At 53.9% G+C, this 16,103-nt stretch overlaps 5 protein-coding genes across 5 annotated transcripts; all 5 read left to right on the top strand.

Moving 5' to 3' along the window:
* Window positions 1-855: 855 nt before the first annotated feature.
* On the top strand, window positions 856-1,998 carry JKF63_06540 (uncharacterized protein; the record flags this gene model as incomplete). The annotated part of the gene is made up of 1 exon (XM_067902489.1): window positions 856-1,998. The coding sequence occupies one exon, from the start codon at window positions 856-858 to the stop codon at window positions 1,996-1,998; it is 1,143 nt and encodes a 380-aa protein (XP_067757906.1).
* Window positions 1,999-2,630: 632 nt separating this feature from the next.
* On the top strand, window positions 2,631-3,959 carry JKF63_06539 (uncharacterized protein; the record flags this gene model as incomplete). Its single annotated transcript, XM_067902488.1, has 1 exon — window positions 2,631-3,959. The coding sequence occupies one exon, from the start codon at window positions 2,631-2,633 to the stop codon at window positions 3,957-3,959; it is 1,329 nt and encodes a 442-aa protein (XP_067757905.1).
* A 737-nt stretch (window positions 3,960-4,696) lies between these two features.
* JKF63_06538 (uncharacterized protein) lies at window positions 4,697-6,130 on the top strand (the record flags this gene model as incomplete). The annotated part of the gene is made up of 1 exon (XM_067902487.1): window positions 4,697-6,130. One exon carries the CDS (start codon window positions 4,697-4,699, stop codon window positions 6,128-6,130), a length of 1,434 nt encoding a protein of 477 aa, XP_067757904.1.
* A 3,085-nt stretch (window positions 6,131-9,215) lies between these two features.
* JKF63_06537 (uncharacterized protein) lies at window positions 9,216-10,856 on the top strand (the record flags this gene model as incomplete). The annotated part of the gene is made up of 1 exon (XM_067902486.1): window positions 9,216-10,856. The coding sequence occupies one exon, from the start codon at window positions 9,216-9,218 to the stop codon at window positions 10,755-10,757; it is 1,542 nt and encodes a 513-aa protein (XP_067757903.1). The 3' UTR covers window positions 10,758-10,856.
* Window positions 10,857-11,790: 934 nt separating this feature from the next.
* JKF63_06536 (uncharacterized protein) lies at window positions 11,791-14,013 on the top strand (the record flags this gene model as incomplete). The annotated part of the gene is made up of 1 exon (XM_067902485.1): window positions 11,791-14,013. One exon carries the CDS (start codon window positions 11,791-11,793, stop codon window positions 14,011-14,013), a length of 2,223 nt encoding a protein of 740 aa, XP_067757902.1.
* Window positions 14,014-16,103: the final 2,090 nt, after the last annotated feature.

Here is a 16,103-nt window from a genome sequence, read left to right as displayed (position 1 = left end):
GCCCTGTTTTTGGAGGAGCGGGGGCATGCCGCACCCACAAACGCCCACCAGCCCGCCTGTCATTTTCTCGCTGTGCTGCTCAAAAAACACCAAAGTTGTGAAGATTGAACTTACTGGAAAGCGGCAAGGAGGCCAGATACCCCTTCCTCCAGAGGAGGAACGGTCCTCGGTTAGTGCGGGGGGGGGGGGAGAGAGGGCTGACACACATCTCGACCCAGGAATATCCCTTCCCACCAACACAGCGGCATATGTTGACCATAGTGTTCATGAGCACCCCGACGGGGAAGACCGTTCGGTCGTCGACGACACCTTTCGAATTCAGGAGGTGCGAGTGTAGGTTAATTCTGGAAAGAGCTCATAAGAATATTTTTTTCTCGATTGCATTCGCGGAAATGCGGTAGCGAGCAACTTTGTGACAAGCACCTTGCTACTGCTCCTGTTGTCATTGCGCGGGGTTCCTCGAGACCTTGCTCACAAGCGCGTGTCATTAGATTCTTGACTCCCTGTATTTCCAAATGAATCAGGCTACATATAACTGCAACGCAGAAATACCCAAGGTAGCTCAAGGGAGAAGTGCGTTCGTTTCATGTGGCCGTAGTAACGGCCCCATTGGTACTCGCGGTTAGTTCAATGAGCTGAACATTGTTGAGCATACCGCGACGCTGCCAGTCCAACTTGCAGTTCATACCGCGGTACTGGACCCACTAATGCAGCGCCTGCTCGCTTTCTCCGAAGTTTCACTTCGCGGGCCACCCTTTAACGATGTTGAATTCTAGAAATCTGTGCTCACCTAAATTCCACTCCTCGTTCACATATGGTAAAGCCCACCCAGGCCAAATACTTTTCCGGAGAGAAATGAGCGAGAGCTTCGTCATTCTTGCACTGCCGTATCTACAGCAGTCGCAGGAGTCCCTGCAGTCCGCCCAGTTTGAAGCTCTTGTGCGTCAAATGGGGCCTCTGGGCCAGACTTTTCGCCACTTTGTTATCCCTGCCCTGCAGATCGGTACGCTGGACTCCATTATGGAGGCTAGCGACGAGCTGGCAAAACTTGATCCATTGATGGAGAACGGGGTGCGGAAGCTGATTGGGCTAATGGAGGAGACGTCTGGAAAGCCGCGCAGCATCGTCACGACATTCCGAATCAACCAGACCCAGGAAATGTCGTCAGCAGGCTACATCAAAAATTTTCTGTGGAGCTCTGCACAGTTCGACCCCAAGGAGACGATACAGAACCTCATAGAGAAATTTTCCCAAATCAACGCAACCGCTGATGAGCGTGTACGTGTCATGCTGGCGGAGTATAATGATACTCGCAACAAGCTTATAGCGGCAAACCGGAAGAATGAAGGCAACCTGTCCGTCCGTCCTATTCGCGAGCTGGTGGCACTCTATAACCGAGACCACCAATGCTTTGTGGACACAGACTTGCTGGTCACCGTTTTTGTAGCAGTTCCCTTGGCGGCACAGAAGGAGTGGTTGGCGACGTACTGGAAGATGAACGAGTACGTTTGCCCACAGTCGAACCGCGTAGTTGCTGAAGACAAGGAATACGCGCTCAACAGTGTTGTTATGTTCCGGAAGGTGGCGGATGACGTCAAGACAGCGTGCCGCAAGAGGCGTTATGTAATCCGGGAGGTGGAGGGCGCCGACGAGCTGCTTTCCTCAGAGCTGCAGGAATTGCAGAGAAAGGCCGATAAGGAGAAGAAGGCACTGTACACGGTGCTATGGCAGCAATACTGCACCTGCTACGTTGCTTGGATTCATCTGAAGGCTGTGCGTGTGTTTATCGAAGCATTACTGAAATTCGGACTCCCTCCACGCTTTATTGCTGTGGTGCTTCAAGTGTCTGCAGATAAAGAGGCCGAGATCCGCAAGCGCATTGCACAGGTGTACCCCGACTTGACAACACCGTTAGCGAACGATGTGATTGTTGACACTGCTGCTTTGCAGCAGGAGTATCCTTATGTTTCTTTGAAAGTATCGAACGTCCAAAAGTAGTCGCAAACGTAGTTTATAGGGTCGTCGTCTTTTCTTCTGGTTTGAAGCCACTTTTTTTTCAATTCATTATTTACCTTTGTATCCGCAAATGAGGTGCTGGCGCTGAGAAATGGGTTTTCTCCCTCCTCTTCGGACGGGATGAAGCGAACGCATCTGAGAAAAGGCGAGAACGGCGGAGGTAAATATTGACATCGCCCCACCACACACAGACATACACACACACACACAGACACACACACAAACACACACAGCTGCAGAAGGTCTGACTCTGGAATTTTTTTTGAAGCATCTCAAATATAGTATTCCCCAGGCTGCGTTTGCTCTGCCACACAACCCGGATGCTTCGTGGGGGATCGGAGGCGGCAGTGCAGATCTTAAGCGGAGTCTCACTCTGGAGGTGAGGCTGTGCATCTGAGGAATAATGAGAAATAAAAACTGCTCATCTTTGAGATAAAGGACCTACTTCAAATGTTGAAAAAGCTCACTTGACATCCATATTGGCTCATCTTTTTGTTCTTTTTCAAAATTCTTGCCAGTTTAGCAACTTTCCGCATTTTTCGTTTTCTGATTTGAGAAGATTCACCCTCTCCTTTGTAGTATTTCCACGCCGCGCTACTCGAAGTGGCATCACCATGCATCGCTACATCGTTGCTGTGCTTTTTTTCCTTGCGTCTCTTTGTGCTTGTGGAGGTGCATTGCAGGTTGAGCTGGCTCATAGCACGCTTGTTGAGACGGGGGCCCGGTTATCCCCGCATGCTGTTCAGTTCTCTAACAGGTCACTTTGCTTCCATACTGTTCCTATAGGTGATCAAAATGCAAACGCAATCGCGTCTACGTACTGCACATTTGACGGAGGCTTGACGTTTGAGTCCCCCCCAAATATCCCTGAAATGTGCTTGAGGGGAATCATGATCAAGGATAAGCTCTTTTGCCCAGATGAGCAAGTGCAACAGCCTGAGGATGCGGATGCGGAGTATGCAGCTGTTTCCTTCCAGGTCCATGATGCCGATATTCACAAAGAAAAAAGTTCAAAGCGCTTCACCTTCAAGGGCGACAAACTCACAGGAGTCCTCAAGCAGATTTTTTTCAACGGAAACGCGGTTTATGTGGAAGAGGAGGACGCATATATTTTTGTGTCGACTGTTATTAACGAAGCAGAAGACAAGAAAGTTGTTGTCTTCCGTTCTGAAGATGGGCTTGTCTACCATCCGATTTCAGCCATCCCCAACGCGGGGGATGCCGAGCAGCATTACTTGATTAATGAAGGAGGTCAACGGCTCTCTGTCCTATCGTCCTTCAGTGGTCCGTACTATAAAAAAGTCACCTCTGGCTATGCTGGCAGATACTGGTCGGCCGAGAAGGTGCTCAACGTATCTGCACCCCCAGTATCTGTCGCCTTTCCCTCGGGAGTACAGATGCAGTATTCATGCTCGAACGAAACGTCTGTAAGAGCTAGATGGTACTTCGTTAACGACAAGGAGCGCCGCGATATCACACAAGAGACGCCAGCCTTAGTCGCTGTCAGTGACTCTACACTCCGGTCTCCCTTCCATGCTTTCTCTGTGGAGGCGCCGAACAACAGCAAAAAAGGGTTACTCGTTCTGCAGGCCGATCCTACGGTAGATCCACAGACCAGCGTTCGTGTCTCTCTTTTTGTCCTTGACGACTCCGCTGAGGAAAAGGAGAGGGCAGACAAGATAGCAGAAGAGAAAGAAAAGTGGCAGAAGAAAGAGGCAGCCCGTCTAAAGGCAAGTCTTGAGAGGCTGAAGAGGGAGAGGGCTCAGCGGCTCCAGCGGAAGCGAAAGGAGGCGGAGCGTAAGGCGCAGTTTATCGCCCTTGACGAACCAAATGTGCGGGCAGCCAAGACGTTCCTTGAGAAAGATGGGGAGATGATTATTATACGGCGTGTGAAGACAGATTCTATCGCGTTGGAGAAGGAAATCTTCTTCTCCGATCTTTAGTTCTCCTCTCAGAGCCTCTAGTCTCTTCCCCTCTGGCCTTCGTGTCGTGCCCCTGCAATGCTTTCGCATCATGTGCTCTCTTCCGTGTGGAATCCATTCAATGCGCACCTTTCAATTTTGTCTGGAGCGGAGTCGCGTTGAACTGCAGTCATTAAAAGCAACAACAAAAACACACACACACACAAAAAAAAAACGCTGCAGGGCTAGCTAGAGGACAGTCTGTCTTTTGGTTTGCATGTTCTTGCCGAGGTGATCCCAGGGAGCCTTCCAAGCGAAGAAATTACGAATGGTTTCTCTCTGCCAAACATACCTGACGAATGCAGTTGGAAAGGGGAGTAAATCGTTTCCACCATGATCACTTCGTTGGCACTACTTCTCCCTCCCTCTCTCTCTCTTGTCTTTCTTCTCTTCTTTGGCTAACGTCGCTAAACGGTATCTGTATGTTCCTCCCACTTTTTTGTCGATCTTCTAACGGATTCGCTTGTTGTGTCGCGGTCAGTTTTTTTCATAGCGAAGTCTTTTTTCCCCACCCTATTTGAAGGCAGTCTCGCATGGAATTGCTCGCTGCACCTCTGTCTCCTACACAATAAGCGTCCTTGACATTTCGTTGGTGCAGCGAAGTGCCCTTCTTCTCCCGCTGCTGCGAAACTACAGATTCTGCGGCAATAATCTAAGGGTACTTTGAGTCTCACCCACATCGATTTGCCGCCCCCGCCTTCCCCCTAAAGGAAAAAAAAATGGAGACCCCTTCCAATCCTTGCATTATGGGAGCGCGAGAGATTCAGTATCGAAAAGATCTTTCACTTCAACACACGCTGAGAATGGTCATTCGCAACAGCGTTTGCGCTGCAATAGGTCGCGTTCTCATAGGGGTTGTAAAGGCCCTAGTGAAGCGTGGCGTCTCAAGAGCGTTTTTAGCCCGCGTCCCCTCTGAGCTGTTCTCGCTGGATCCTCTGAAATGGGCAGTTGTCTTCGGCGGCCTCTCGAGCTTCCGTTTGTCTGTGCAGACGCTGCTCCGCATACTCACGCCATTGGGGGTCTCGGAGAAATTAGTGTCGGCGCTAGCCGGCTGCATTTGCGCTACACCTGCGTATGTCCTGAACAAGGATACGCGCACAGAACTTTGCCTGTACCTGTTCGTCCGCAGTGCGCATGCCTTTTTGCTCCGCTATTTCCTGCCACGCATGCCAAAGGCTCTGCAGATGTTCCGTCACTATGACGTACTGCTCATGTGCCTGACCTCCACTCAAATTAGTTACAGCTGTCTCTTCAACCCCAATACTTTGCCGAGGTCGTACCAAAGCTTTCTCAACCGCGCCTCCACTTACGAAGAAAAGCTCATTCGCGGCCACTCGGGGTTCTGCCGTGAGCGTCTTGTCCCAGATCTTGTGGACTACTGCTGGTCGAGGAATTTGCCCCTGATCGAAGACTTCGGTCAACGTGGCGCCGACATCCTATGCCAGGTGGCGCACGGAAAGTACTCATGCAATACCTGGGCAATGACTTTCGTCCCCAGGAATATGGTTAACATGGGCTTACCGCTTTATGGACCCCTTCGTCTTGTGTCGATGCTGGTGTTTCAACGCAAGCGTCTCATGAAAGACCCCATTTCCACGATAATGCGCAACCTGCGCTCGATGCTGACCAGCTCCCTCTTTCTTGCTTTGTACACTGCAGTCATTGTGCGCTCCGCCTGCTTTGGCGTGCAGCATCGTGGTGGAGGCACGAAAACGGTGACAGTCCTGTGTTCCCTTGCAGGGCTGGCAACATTGCTGGAGCCGAAAGAACGCCGTATGGATCTCGCCCTGTACTGCGCCATGCACGCGCTTCGTTCTTTCGTGGCGACACAAAATCTGCGCGGTCGTTTGCCCTACCCGCGCCACTGGTTTGTGTGCACCGTGTATCTGCTCTCCGTCAGTTTTCTCTTTTACCTCTACGAGGAGGAGCCGCAGCTCTTGGACCGCCGCGTTCGCACGGCTGTGCACTTTCTACTAGATGAGAAGCCACTCGTGGCGACCAAAGAAGGAACGTCACCCTTCGCCAGTGCGGGCGTCTCTGCGAGCGACGTTGCAGAGGCGCCTACAGGCACTCCTGGTTCTAGCAAAATCAGGGAAAAGCGGATGCCAACCCCCAAGACTGTCACCTTCACGTCGACTCGTCAAGGGCTTTAAGCTTTCCAGGGCGGGGGCAGCGGGGGGAGTAGGGCAGCAATCGCGGTGCGACAGACGCAATACCGCAGCTGTGTGTGTGTGTGTCTGAGGGTGGGTGTAGTGACGGTCAAGGCTCAATATTGGCGAATGACATGATTGGAGGGGGGGGGGGAAGGTAGAGGTTAGTGGGTTCGTGCGTGCGCGAGAGGACTGCTGTCTGATGGGCCTCAGATGACTGTTGATGTCTTGAAGACTAATGCTGACTTTTGAGCAACTTGTACGGCTCCCCCCCTGTTTTATCCTTTCTGTCGTTCGTAAGATCTTTTTTTTTACTATGGTTGTAGTTTGTGTTGTGATTGCCTGCGCTAACGAAGGGGACATCCCCCTCGCTCCCAGCCACTGTGTCTTCCTGGTGTTCTTTTTTTTCCCGACTGTCTCCTCTTTGTCGTTATCGTGGAGGTATGCTCTCAGACTTTTCAGCTGCCGTTGTGTGCACAAACGGAGATGTCCCACCACTTCCTCTTCCATTTCGTTTTGGTGTACCCTTTGTTCTATTCCATCCCCCCCCCCCTCTCCCCCCTTTCCTTGAGCGTTGCTTCTCTGTGTCCGGTATGTCTGTGTGTCCGATTGATCTTTTACTTTTTCATCTCTACTTATCTCCTGCGTCGTCCGCCACCACCTTTTGTTTTCGGACGTTTGCCTGTCCTCCTTTTCCTTTTGTCGTAATGCATATGTAGGCTATTTGGCGTCCTGGTCTGTGAGCTCTTTTCTTCTTTTTGTTTTAGGCCTGCATGTTGAGTACATGTGGCTTTCTTCAATACTTTTCTGCAGTCTGCGTATTACTACCACCGTAGCCACTACTACAGCGACAACTCACACCTCTCTTCTGCCCGTTTCCCTCGGCCCGTATGCGAGTTCGAGGGATTCTCCGCAAATATATACAGGGGGCGTTCACGTGTACGTCTCACGAAGCCTTTGCCTTTTTTTTTTGTGTTGATGTTTTCGCCACTCGGGTAATCTTCCCCAAAGTATATATTTTTTTCACTTTCATTTCCACACTTTTTTTCTGCTGTTATTGTGTGATTGCAGTGGGCTTTAAGTATTTCTCGTATATCTCCACCACTCCTTTTTTTTTTGGTTGTTGTGGCCTTTCTGTCTGCACCACTCCCCCTCGGTTGTGTGTGTGTGTGTGTGTGTTGCGTATGCGTGGATGTGTACGTATACGGTTGCTGCTGAGGAGGAGGAGGATCTCCCTTAGGCTGGTAGTTCCCTTCATCCCTTTTCTATCGGACCCATCTGGGGGAGGGGAGAGGGGATGATGGGATAGTCCTCTAGACGTGGAGACAGGCTGCGAATTGCGGAGGACCACTTCACGAACCAAGAGTGTATAATGGTGTTGCGGTCCTCCGGCAGTTTTTGTGTCGATGAGGTGGATGGAATTCGGGGCGTGGATCTGTGCTTCACCTCTCATCAGCTCAACCAAACAGGCCGCCGGAAGCGGAATAGTACGAGATACACATTCACGGGTTTTGGTGTACTGTACAGTTCTCTCTCTCTCTCTATTGCTCAAGTACAGCAACAGCGGCTCATTCGCCCAGTCTGCCTGTCACCGGCGCTGTGCACTGTGAACCCTGTCCGTTGTGTTTCGCACGTCTTGGACTCTTCTCAGTTCCACAGCCAGGGGAAGGAGAATCCAGGGAGGGGGGATTGGGGAGCACCAACATGATGTACGTACACTGGAGAAAGGGTAGGTTGACTGGGAGGAGAGGGGGGGGGGAGGATACATTCCCTATACAGGTAATGGACGTGAACGTACAGACTCACAGAAAATGAAAGGGAAGAGTTGTTGGTGCCCTTGGCATCCAAGGGGACACTGGAAGTTTTTTTTCTCGTCCAACACAGGACCACCCCCCGCATTGTGGGGGGGGGGGGGAGGCAGTGCAGTCCCTCCTCACGTTCATTTGCCAGTGTCACAACACCCCTGGCGCAAAGAGAGAGGGGGGCGTCACATATCCAGAACTTGCAGAAGATGGTGCGATACATCGCCACCCATGTTGACGGTCAGGGCTGGGGTGGCGTTGCGTCGGAGCGACCTGTGACATTGAACACGCCCGCACCAACCCATACGATGGGTATCGTGTCAGCGTGACTGGGGAGGGGGTTGGGGGGGGGGGTACTTCACCCGATCATGAGTATCCCCCACTGGTGGGAAGCCTGCGACATCCTCGAGGGATGCAACGGGCGGCGAGCAGCATGGTGGGATCGGCTGTGAGATGGCATGTGAGGTGAGGGCTGGTAAGGGGCGGGGGTGGAAGCAGCGGCCGTACTCAGATGACGGGGCTGGGGTTGTTGTAGTACGTCTTTCTTTTCTTGGTGCTTCGCCGATCGCGGGGTGCGTTGAGAAAAGACTGGGAGGGGGGGGGTAGCGTGTGAAGACCGACTCACGTTGTGTCGCAGAATAGACGTACTGAAGAAAGAATATTTTCTACCTAGTCGTGCTCAGTGACGGGTGCACAGACTTTTGCTTGCCAAAAAAAATGAGCGTTTGCCTCTCTGTCTATCTGTGTGTCTACACAGCAGCGGAGCTCACTCGGTCTCCTCTCAGTGATTTCCCCCTTTTTTTTCCCGCCCCCCCCCCCCCTCCCCTGCCCGCTCCGCCAACGGCAACGGCGTTGTCTTTGGTTCATTTGCCCTGACATATTTGTGTGCGTCTCTCTCTTTTTCCTTCCTTTCTTCTTTGGCGTCTCTGCTCTTTCTTCTGCTAATGTTGTTCTCTCGAGCTTCGCTGTTTGCCCACCCTCTCGTCCTAACGCCTTTCGGTGAAATCTGATCGCGCGCGACGGTGTTCTGTGGTTGGTGTGCGCCTTGACACCCCATCCCATCCCCACCCAACCGTCTTCAGCCCCCCCCCCCTCCCCCCGTGTGAGTACATATCGAAGTCGTATCTCCGCACCAAAGCTGCACGTAGAGAACCAGCGGCAAGAACACCTACATTGTACGTGCATATATTTATATAGATTAGATTTTAACAGAAGAAAAAAACAGTTACACGGGCGTGCGCCTGCAAAATAGGGAAGAGAAGATAAAAAAAAACGCTGACTGGAAAATGGCTTCAAGCGATGTGGCTCATACGGAGCGCGTCATACGCGAGAAACTCGAGGCATCTGGGCAGTATGGAAAGATGCGAGCCATGATCATGGAAGCAGCGCTACAAACCGTCAGCAACGGCACGGACCTTCTTCAGCCATCGGTGTTTTGCCCCACCGCTGAACTCACGAACGCCAAGCGGAATGGTGTCCTAGAGCTGAGCCTAGTGCAAGAGTACTTGCAATACCTTGGCCTCCAGTACACGTCCCGAGTCCTTGAGTTGGAGGCAGGGCTGCATGAGGTCCCTTTGCGCACCGGCGCAGAGCTGCAACAGCAGCTGCACGTCACAGCGGATAATCAGTCTGGGCCCTGTCTTTCAGTGCTGGTCCATGGCGAGGCAGCTGGGAGAATGCCTTCCACCGCTGTGGATGCGGGGCGTGCTTTTTTAGCTGGAGATGACGTTGACGATGCTGCCTCCGACCATAACCAGCCTGGCGGTGAGGACACAACGTACTTCATCTCCAAGTGGAGGAACCGTCACTTTATGCGTCACAACCAAGTTTCCGGGCAGCAGGTCCAACTCGAGTATCTGATGGACTGCCACACAGTAGTCCTGGATGAGCTAGATAGCATGACTGTCGATGATTGCGAGGGTGGCGAGTTGGTGATTGCGGCGTGCGAGGGCAGCGTCTTCCTGCGTAATTGCAAGAACATGACTCTCCACGTGGCGTGCAAGCAGCTCCGTACGCGCGATTGTGAGAACATCAAGCTGTACATCTTCACCTCGACCGACCCCGTTGTGGAGATGAGCCACCACATATCCTTTTATCCCTTTCACCTGCGCCTCCCAGCGCTGCAGCGGCTGTTCGCAGAGGCCCGGTTGGACCCCGGGGCGAATAGGTTTGTCCACGTGTACGACTTTACGCCGGAGGAGTCACAGCTGCCACAGCCACACTTTGACGTGCACTTTCCTGAGCACTGTCTCTTGATGGAGGATCGCTACGCTGAGTACGGCGTTCCGGAGTGCCCGCCCGAGATCGAGTCTCTGCTGTCTCTTCGTTTGATGCCGGCCGCGAGCTCCGAGTCAGGGAAAAATAAGAGCTATGATATCCGGACGGGGTCGAAGGCGTGGGCACAAACAGACTCAACGCCGGCTTCGGTGCTTCCAGCGGCGGGGGTAGGGGCTGGCGCGTCTGTGTCTGCCATGGCAAAGGCCTATAGCGATGACGATGAAGAGGATGAGGAGATGGCGTCTGACAACGATCAATCCAGTTCCTCGGTGCCACAATCGTCGTCGGCTTCAACAGCGTCGTCTTCCAAGGCTAAAGATGATTTTCCACCCAAGGGTGAGCTTCCAAGACAATCGGCAATGCAGCGCGTCGGACAACCGCCCACGTTGGCCCCACTGGCGGCCCCCATTGCGGGTGCCGGCGCAGCGGCCAACGTTGCCACTCCAGGCGGTATCGACAACCAAGATTACTCTTCCTTCGACGACGACGACGACCTTGACGGCGACTTGGACGATGAATACAAGGTAGACGAAGACGAGGATGACTTTTAGTGGGTCGTGGCTCCCCCTACTTCCGCCCCGTCTCTTCATCCCTCTGCCTTCATGCTTCTCGCGTGTGTGTGTGTGTGTAGAGGAAGATATATAGATTGAAAAAAGGAAATGTGACAGCGCATGCCCACCACCGCCACCACCACCACCCAAGCAAGGAAAGGGGCATGATAGCACAGTGGTTGAGGAAAGGTGGGGGTAGTCCCCGAGCTCCACGAGAAGGAGAGGCAAGGCTCTCCCGTCTCTCCCCCTCCTTCTCCCTTTGTCGATGCGTGTGTTCACAGTTTGTCTTGGGATCCCCCAAACAGTTGTTTCCCTTTTGCCCATCATCGTCTGTGCAGGCATTTTTTTTTTCCGTGCTTTGGTGCGTGTGTGTGTGTGACATTGCATCGTGAAGGGTGGGTTGAAGGTACTCGCTGCCCCATCTCATTGGTACTCTTCACCATCCACTCGTCTTGTCTTCGCCATACTCGGTTCTTTTACACGCCTTAGATTTCAACGGATCGAGTTTCTGTAAGTGCGAGCCTTGTTCCTTTCCCACCTCCTTGACGATCCACCACCACAAAACGGGTCCCTGAGTAAGAAGGGGAGGGAGGGGGGGGGAGTACTCAAGTCTACGTATTCGCGAGTGTTGGTTTCACTTTGACACATTGAAGAGGGATGTGTGGGTGGTGGTGGTGATGGTGGTGGAAAGACACATTCTCATGGACATTTTTTTATCCATGCTAGCATAAAAGGGGGCATGAAGAGCGCGAGTGTGTGTGTGTGTGTGTGCCAAATTGGCATGCTCTTCCACATGCATAGAGAATTCATCAATGTGGTGGTCTTTGCAACATATACTCTGGGGAATGACATCACGCGTTATGTGCTGGAATCCTTTTTCAAATCGCCTCTCTTTTCTTGAGCAGGACTGCCTGATGCGAGGTATGGCACCTCTCCCTCTTTCCGCTCCTCCACTTTCTCCCTCCTCTTTGAAAAAAACCCTCTTTTTCTCTTTGAGAACTTCCTGACAAGTCGTCGAGAAACACAAGCGCACATGTGGGAGGGTGGACACACAGGGCCCCGTTGGAGTAAGGCCGCTGTGATACATCGTACGCACTCTTCGACGGCCTCTGCGGCGAATCAGGCAGGGAACGCTCATAGCAGCGATGAGGATGACGCTGGGTGTGTCGGCGATAGGGGAAGGCTTTCCACGCCATTAGGGAAAGCCCATGGGCTGTCTTCATCTCATCATGCCGACGTGCCATGGTTCTCATCGCTGCGACGGAGAAGTGAAGTTGCGCTACCGACGGGCAGGTCATCAGCCTTGACTCCATTGATAGCTGCAGCCTCTGCGTCGTCTTCAACGGCCCGGTCACACTCACCCGCCGTCTGGGTGTTCGAAGAAGAACATAACGGCTACCCTGAGCAGAGCTTCGTGGACGAAGGTTGTGCAGGCGCAGGCATTCACAGTGGCAGTTTTGGCAGCGACCCAAGACGTCCACAGCGAGCGGTGTTGCAGCGGCGAAGCACACTGGTGGACAGCAAATTGGTCAATGTGGGTGCCGTTCAGGCCTCATCGCCACGTGTGGTGGACAACCGCCTTTGCTTCTTTTCGCCTCCTGTATCGGCGGGGGAGGGCGGCAAGAGCAGCCGCCAAGGACCCTCCTGTCACGCACCGCGCGTCGAAACCGCACTCTCCTTTGAGGCCTGCCGTTCTCAGTCACAGACCTCTTCGAGAAGTGATGGCGAGGAAACCAGTGATGCGGCGACGGGCGTCAGGTCGCTGGCCATCAACGCCGGGGGAAAACCTGGGTCACAACCGTCGTCGCGGCTGCTCTATAGGGAGCGCCGCAACGAAACCTCACATGCTCGCGGCTCAGCAACTGAATCTCGCCTCAAGGAGGAGAAGAGAAAAGCGCCGACGTCGTACTCCATGAGGGGACGCGCTACGCGCTCGCCACGGTCGCGCACGGTGTCTCGAGTGTCCTCCAGATCCCCGCCGTCGTCGTCGTCGTCCTCTTCCTCCAGCTCGTTGGCTTGTTCGGTTTCTACACCACCACCATCGCCGCCGCCCCACTCCGTCAAGGCGATGCACATGGCTAACGCTGGTCATGCCTCTTCACCGCCGGGCACCACGGAATACATGGACGAGCCGTATCTGGCAGGTCTTGGTCCGTTGATGGTGGTGCACCTGGATGCTGTTTCTGAGCCTGGTGGCACTCGACCATCCCCATTGCAAGAAGGCGTTGCCGGGCACGAGGTTGTTTCAGCTGGAGATGTGGCACCTCTCTCACCGTCGGCGCCACACGTGCACCCGGTGCATGCGGACCCGTATTGGGGGGCTGTTGTGGCACAGCAGGAGGCGGACACACACGAGCGTGAGGTGACGGCGCTGCATGCAAGGCTGGAGAGTGTCAATCAGCAGTTGCGTATCACGGAGCAACAGGTGGTGGCAGCAGCGGAGGCGCAGGCCATGGAGCTGGTGAAGGAGTACAAGGCTGACGAGCGAAGGCGCCGGACGCAGTTCCAGGCCGCGCTGGACGCCTTACGGGAGGAAAACCGGGACTTGACCGCGAGGCTGGAAGCGGCTGCCCGGGCACCGGTGATGGGGGTCCCCAAGACAGGTACTTGTCCGCTGTGGACGTCGAGCAGTGACGCGGTGGCGGAAACGAGCGAGAAAACAGTTGTGGCCACATCGAGTCCGCTGGTGGAAAGTGCAGCAGGTATCCGTGAAGTGGAGCTGACACGGCGACTGCAGTCCGTCGAGGCATATTGGCGCGATCGCTTGCGAACGGCGGAGCGGCACTGGGAGGATGAAGTGTCGTGCCAGACGCGGCAACGGCGCGAGGCACTCGACCAGGTAGAAGAACTGGTGCATACGGTCGAGCAGCTCCAAGAGGAGCTGCGGTACACCCGGCGTCAGGCCGCCCGCCTTCGAGAGGAGAACGCACGCCTATGCAGTACTTCCCTCCACCTCCCTGAACCCTCAGGTGCAACGCTGTCGCCCGACGAGGTCTCGCCCGACAAGGTGGCGCGCCTGCGCCAGGCGGTGAAGGATCATCAGCACAAGGAGGCTGCTTTCCTGGCACAGGTGGAGAGCTACAGTGAGGAGGCCACCCGCGTGCGACTGCGGTACGAAGCGGCGCTCGAGAAGGCAGAGCAGCAGCTCGCGGCTGAGCAGCGGCGCAGCACAGAGATGGTAAAGCTGTACGGCAGTCAGCTGGAGTCCCTGCATCAGCAACTCCGCGAGGCGAAGTCTCGGAGCGCAGCTCCCTGATGCGGCAGTCACCTGGCATTGGGCGCCTCGGGAATGGAGAGGGTGACGTCACTCTGGTCCACCCCCTCCATTTAGTCTTTATATACACTGTGTAAAATTACTTCGGATGCCCATCCCCATCTCACCCCCCTCCCCCCGTGCTTGTGTGTGTGTGTGTCTGTCTGCTTTTTTTTTTCAGCACATTATCTGCCGTGATTTGCCTTCTTTCCCGTTGTCCTCACCCACTCCCTCACACACACACACCACAGCAGCAGCGCGCCGCCCCCCTTCCTTCACCTTTGCCCTCCTGCTCTGTTCAATCCCTCGCTGTAGCGAAGTCACACGTGGGTCTGCTTTCGCATATGCTCGCGAATCAATCAAGGAGAGCACCGATTGATGGTGTTCTCGACGTGTTGCAAAGGGGACGGGCGTCGATGCAATGGGAGGGGGGGGGGAAGGGAGGAGGTGAGCTGTAGGTGTGTGTGTGTGTGTGTGTGTGGAGACAGTGAAGAATGGAAAGTGCCAGGCCGGCACGTTTTTAGAGCTCCAGAAAAACGAAGAGAGAGCCAAGTACTCTCCTGCACCACCATAGACGTCCTGTAATCCATCCACTTTCTTTTTGTGTGTGTGTTTCTCTTTCATGGCCTGCTGCGCATTTTCCGTAGAGTAGAGGAGCACATGGAGAAAAAAAGGAGAGGAAAGCCTCCAATGCATGTGAACCCCCGCCCCGTCCCCTCCCCCCTCTCCTCAAAAGAAAAAAAAAACGGATCGTAACATCAAGAAAAGGGAGGGGGTGCACAGGCGACTGCGGTGTTATGATCGTTTGTAACGTCTTTGGAGATCATCGCTTACTTGGGCGGCATTCAGAGGCGTTGAGCGTGATGTTAGTGGCAGAGAAGTCATACCTGCGCTGCCGGGCGTCGCCCTCCTCCTTTCAATTCCGTAAAGGAACGCGCGAGGTCAAATCTCACAGCTGGCATGGCTGCCTCTTGACACTCCGATGCGCCGTGGCTGCTGTGCTATTCACACCGCCGCACCACGTCTGCTCCTGGATATTTGTAAAGGCTTTGCCGCTCGGCCTTTTTTCTTGATGCGATTCGACGACCTTGTCTACACGCATGTCTTTCACCTTCTCTTGTGTTTTGCGTGTTTCCCATTCCGCCCCATGCCCTCCCCCTCCCCCTTGGGTTGCGGGTATGTGAATGCGTATTTTCGATATTGTTGCGTTCAAATAACACATACCCCCTCCCCCCCCCTCTCCCCACAAATACACACATACTTTTGACGTGGCATCACCGTCGCCTTTACACCTCACCCCCTACATATATTTCCCACGTAGGATGAGACTAGTGTTCTCTTTCCCTCTTTCTCCCTCTTTCTCTCCCCCCTCACCGCCTTTGTCTTTTCCCGTCCCATCCTCTTCTTTTTACAACCTCTCACGCATGTAGGTTGTTGAAACCTCCCCAGAAACAAAAAAAACGAAAACGTGATCGCCTCCTCCCCTCCCCTCCCCTCCCCTCCTCCCCTCCCCTCCCCTCCTCTCCAATCCCTCCCTCCCTCCGTTTTCATACAGTCCACCTTACATGTCAAAGGACACGCGGAACGCACGCCCAGAGAACTAGCATCACGGCTACCCAGCCCACGCTCTCCCCTTCCCCTTCCCCTTCCTCCTCTCCCCGTTCATCTCGTCTCTCCTTGTTTTTTTTTCTACTCCCACTTCCAGGTCGTTATATATATTTATCGGCCTTTGTCAGAGGACAATTAGTTACTTAGCACACAACTCATTATCCCTCCCTCTCCTCCCTTTTCGTCTACCTTCGCTCCTGTTTGGTCCCCCTTCCCTCCCTCCCCGCGTCTTTGTGTTATCGTGCCGCATTTTTTGTTTTTGCTTTGGGCAACAAGCCAACACATACACAGAGCCCTCCCCCCTTTTACCTCTTTCTCTCTCACTCCCTCCCTCCCTCCCCCCTCCCTCACACACACACACACACGCGTGAGCCCAGGTACAAGGAGAGTGGAACACTTATACACATGAACGTGAAGAGGTGATTTTAGTTTTACCTGGAACACGAACCTTTTCTTGTCTCTCTCTTTTTTTTCCCCCCTCGTCT

This window comes from Porcisia hertigi, chromosome 18, assembly GCF_017918235.1.
Source record: "Porcisia hertigi strain C119 chromosome 18, whole genome shotgun sequence".
In the NCBI taxonomy this organism is placed as follows: Eukaryota; Euglenozoa; class Kinetoplastea; order Trypanosomatida; family Trypanosomatidae; genus Porcisia; species Porcisia hertigi.
Note: the sequence above shows the minus strand (reverse complement) of the source record. Positions and strands in the feature narration are given on the sequence as shown.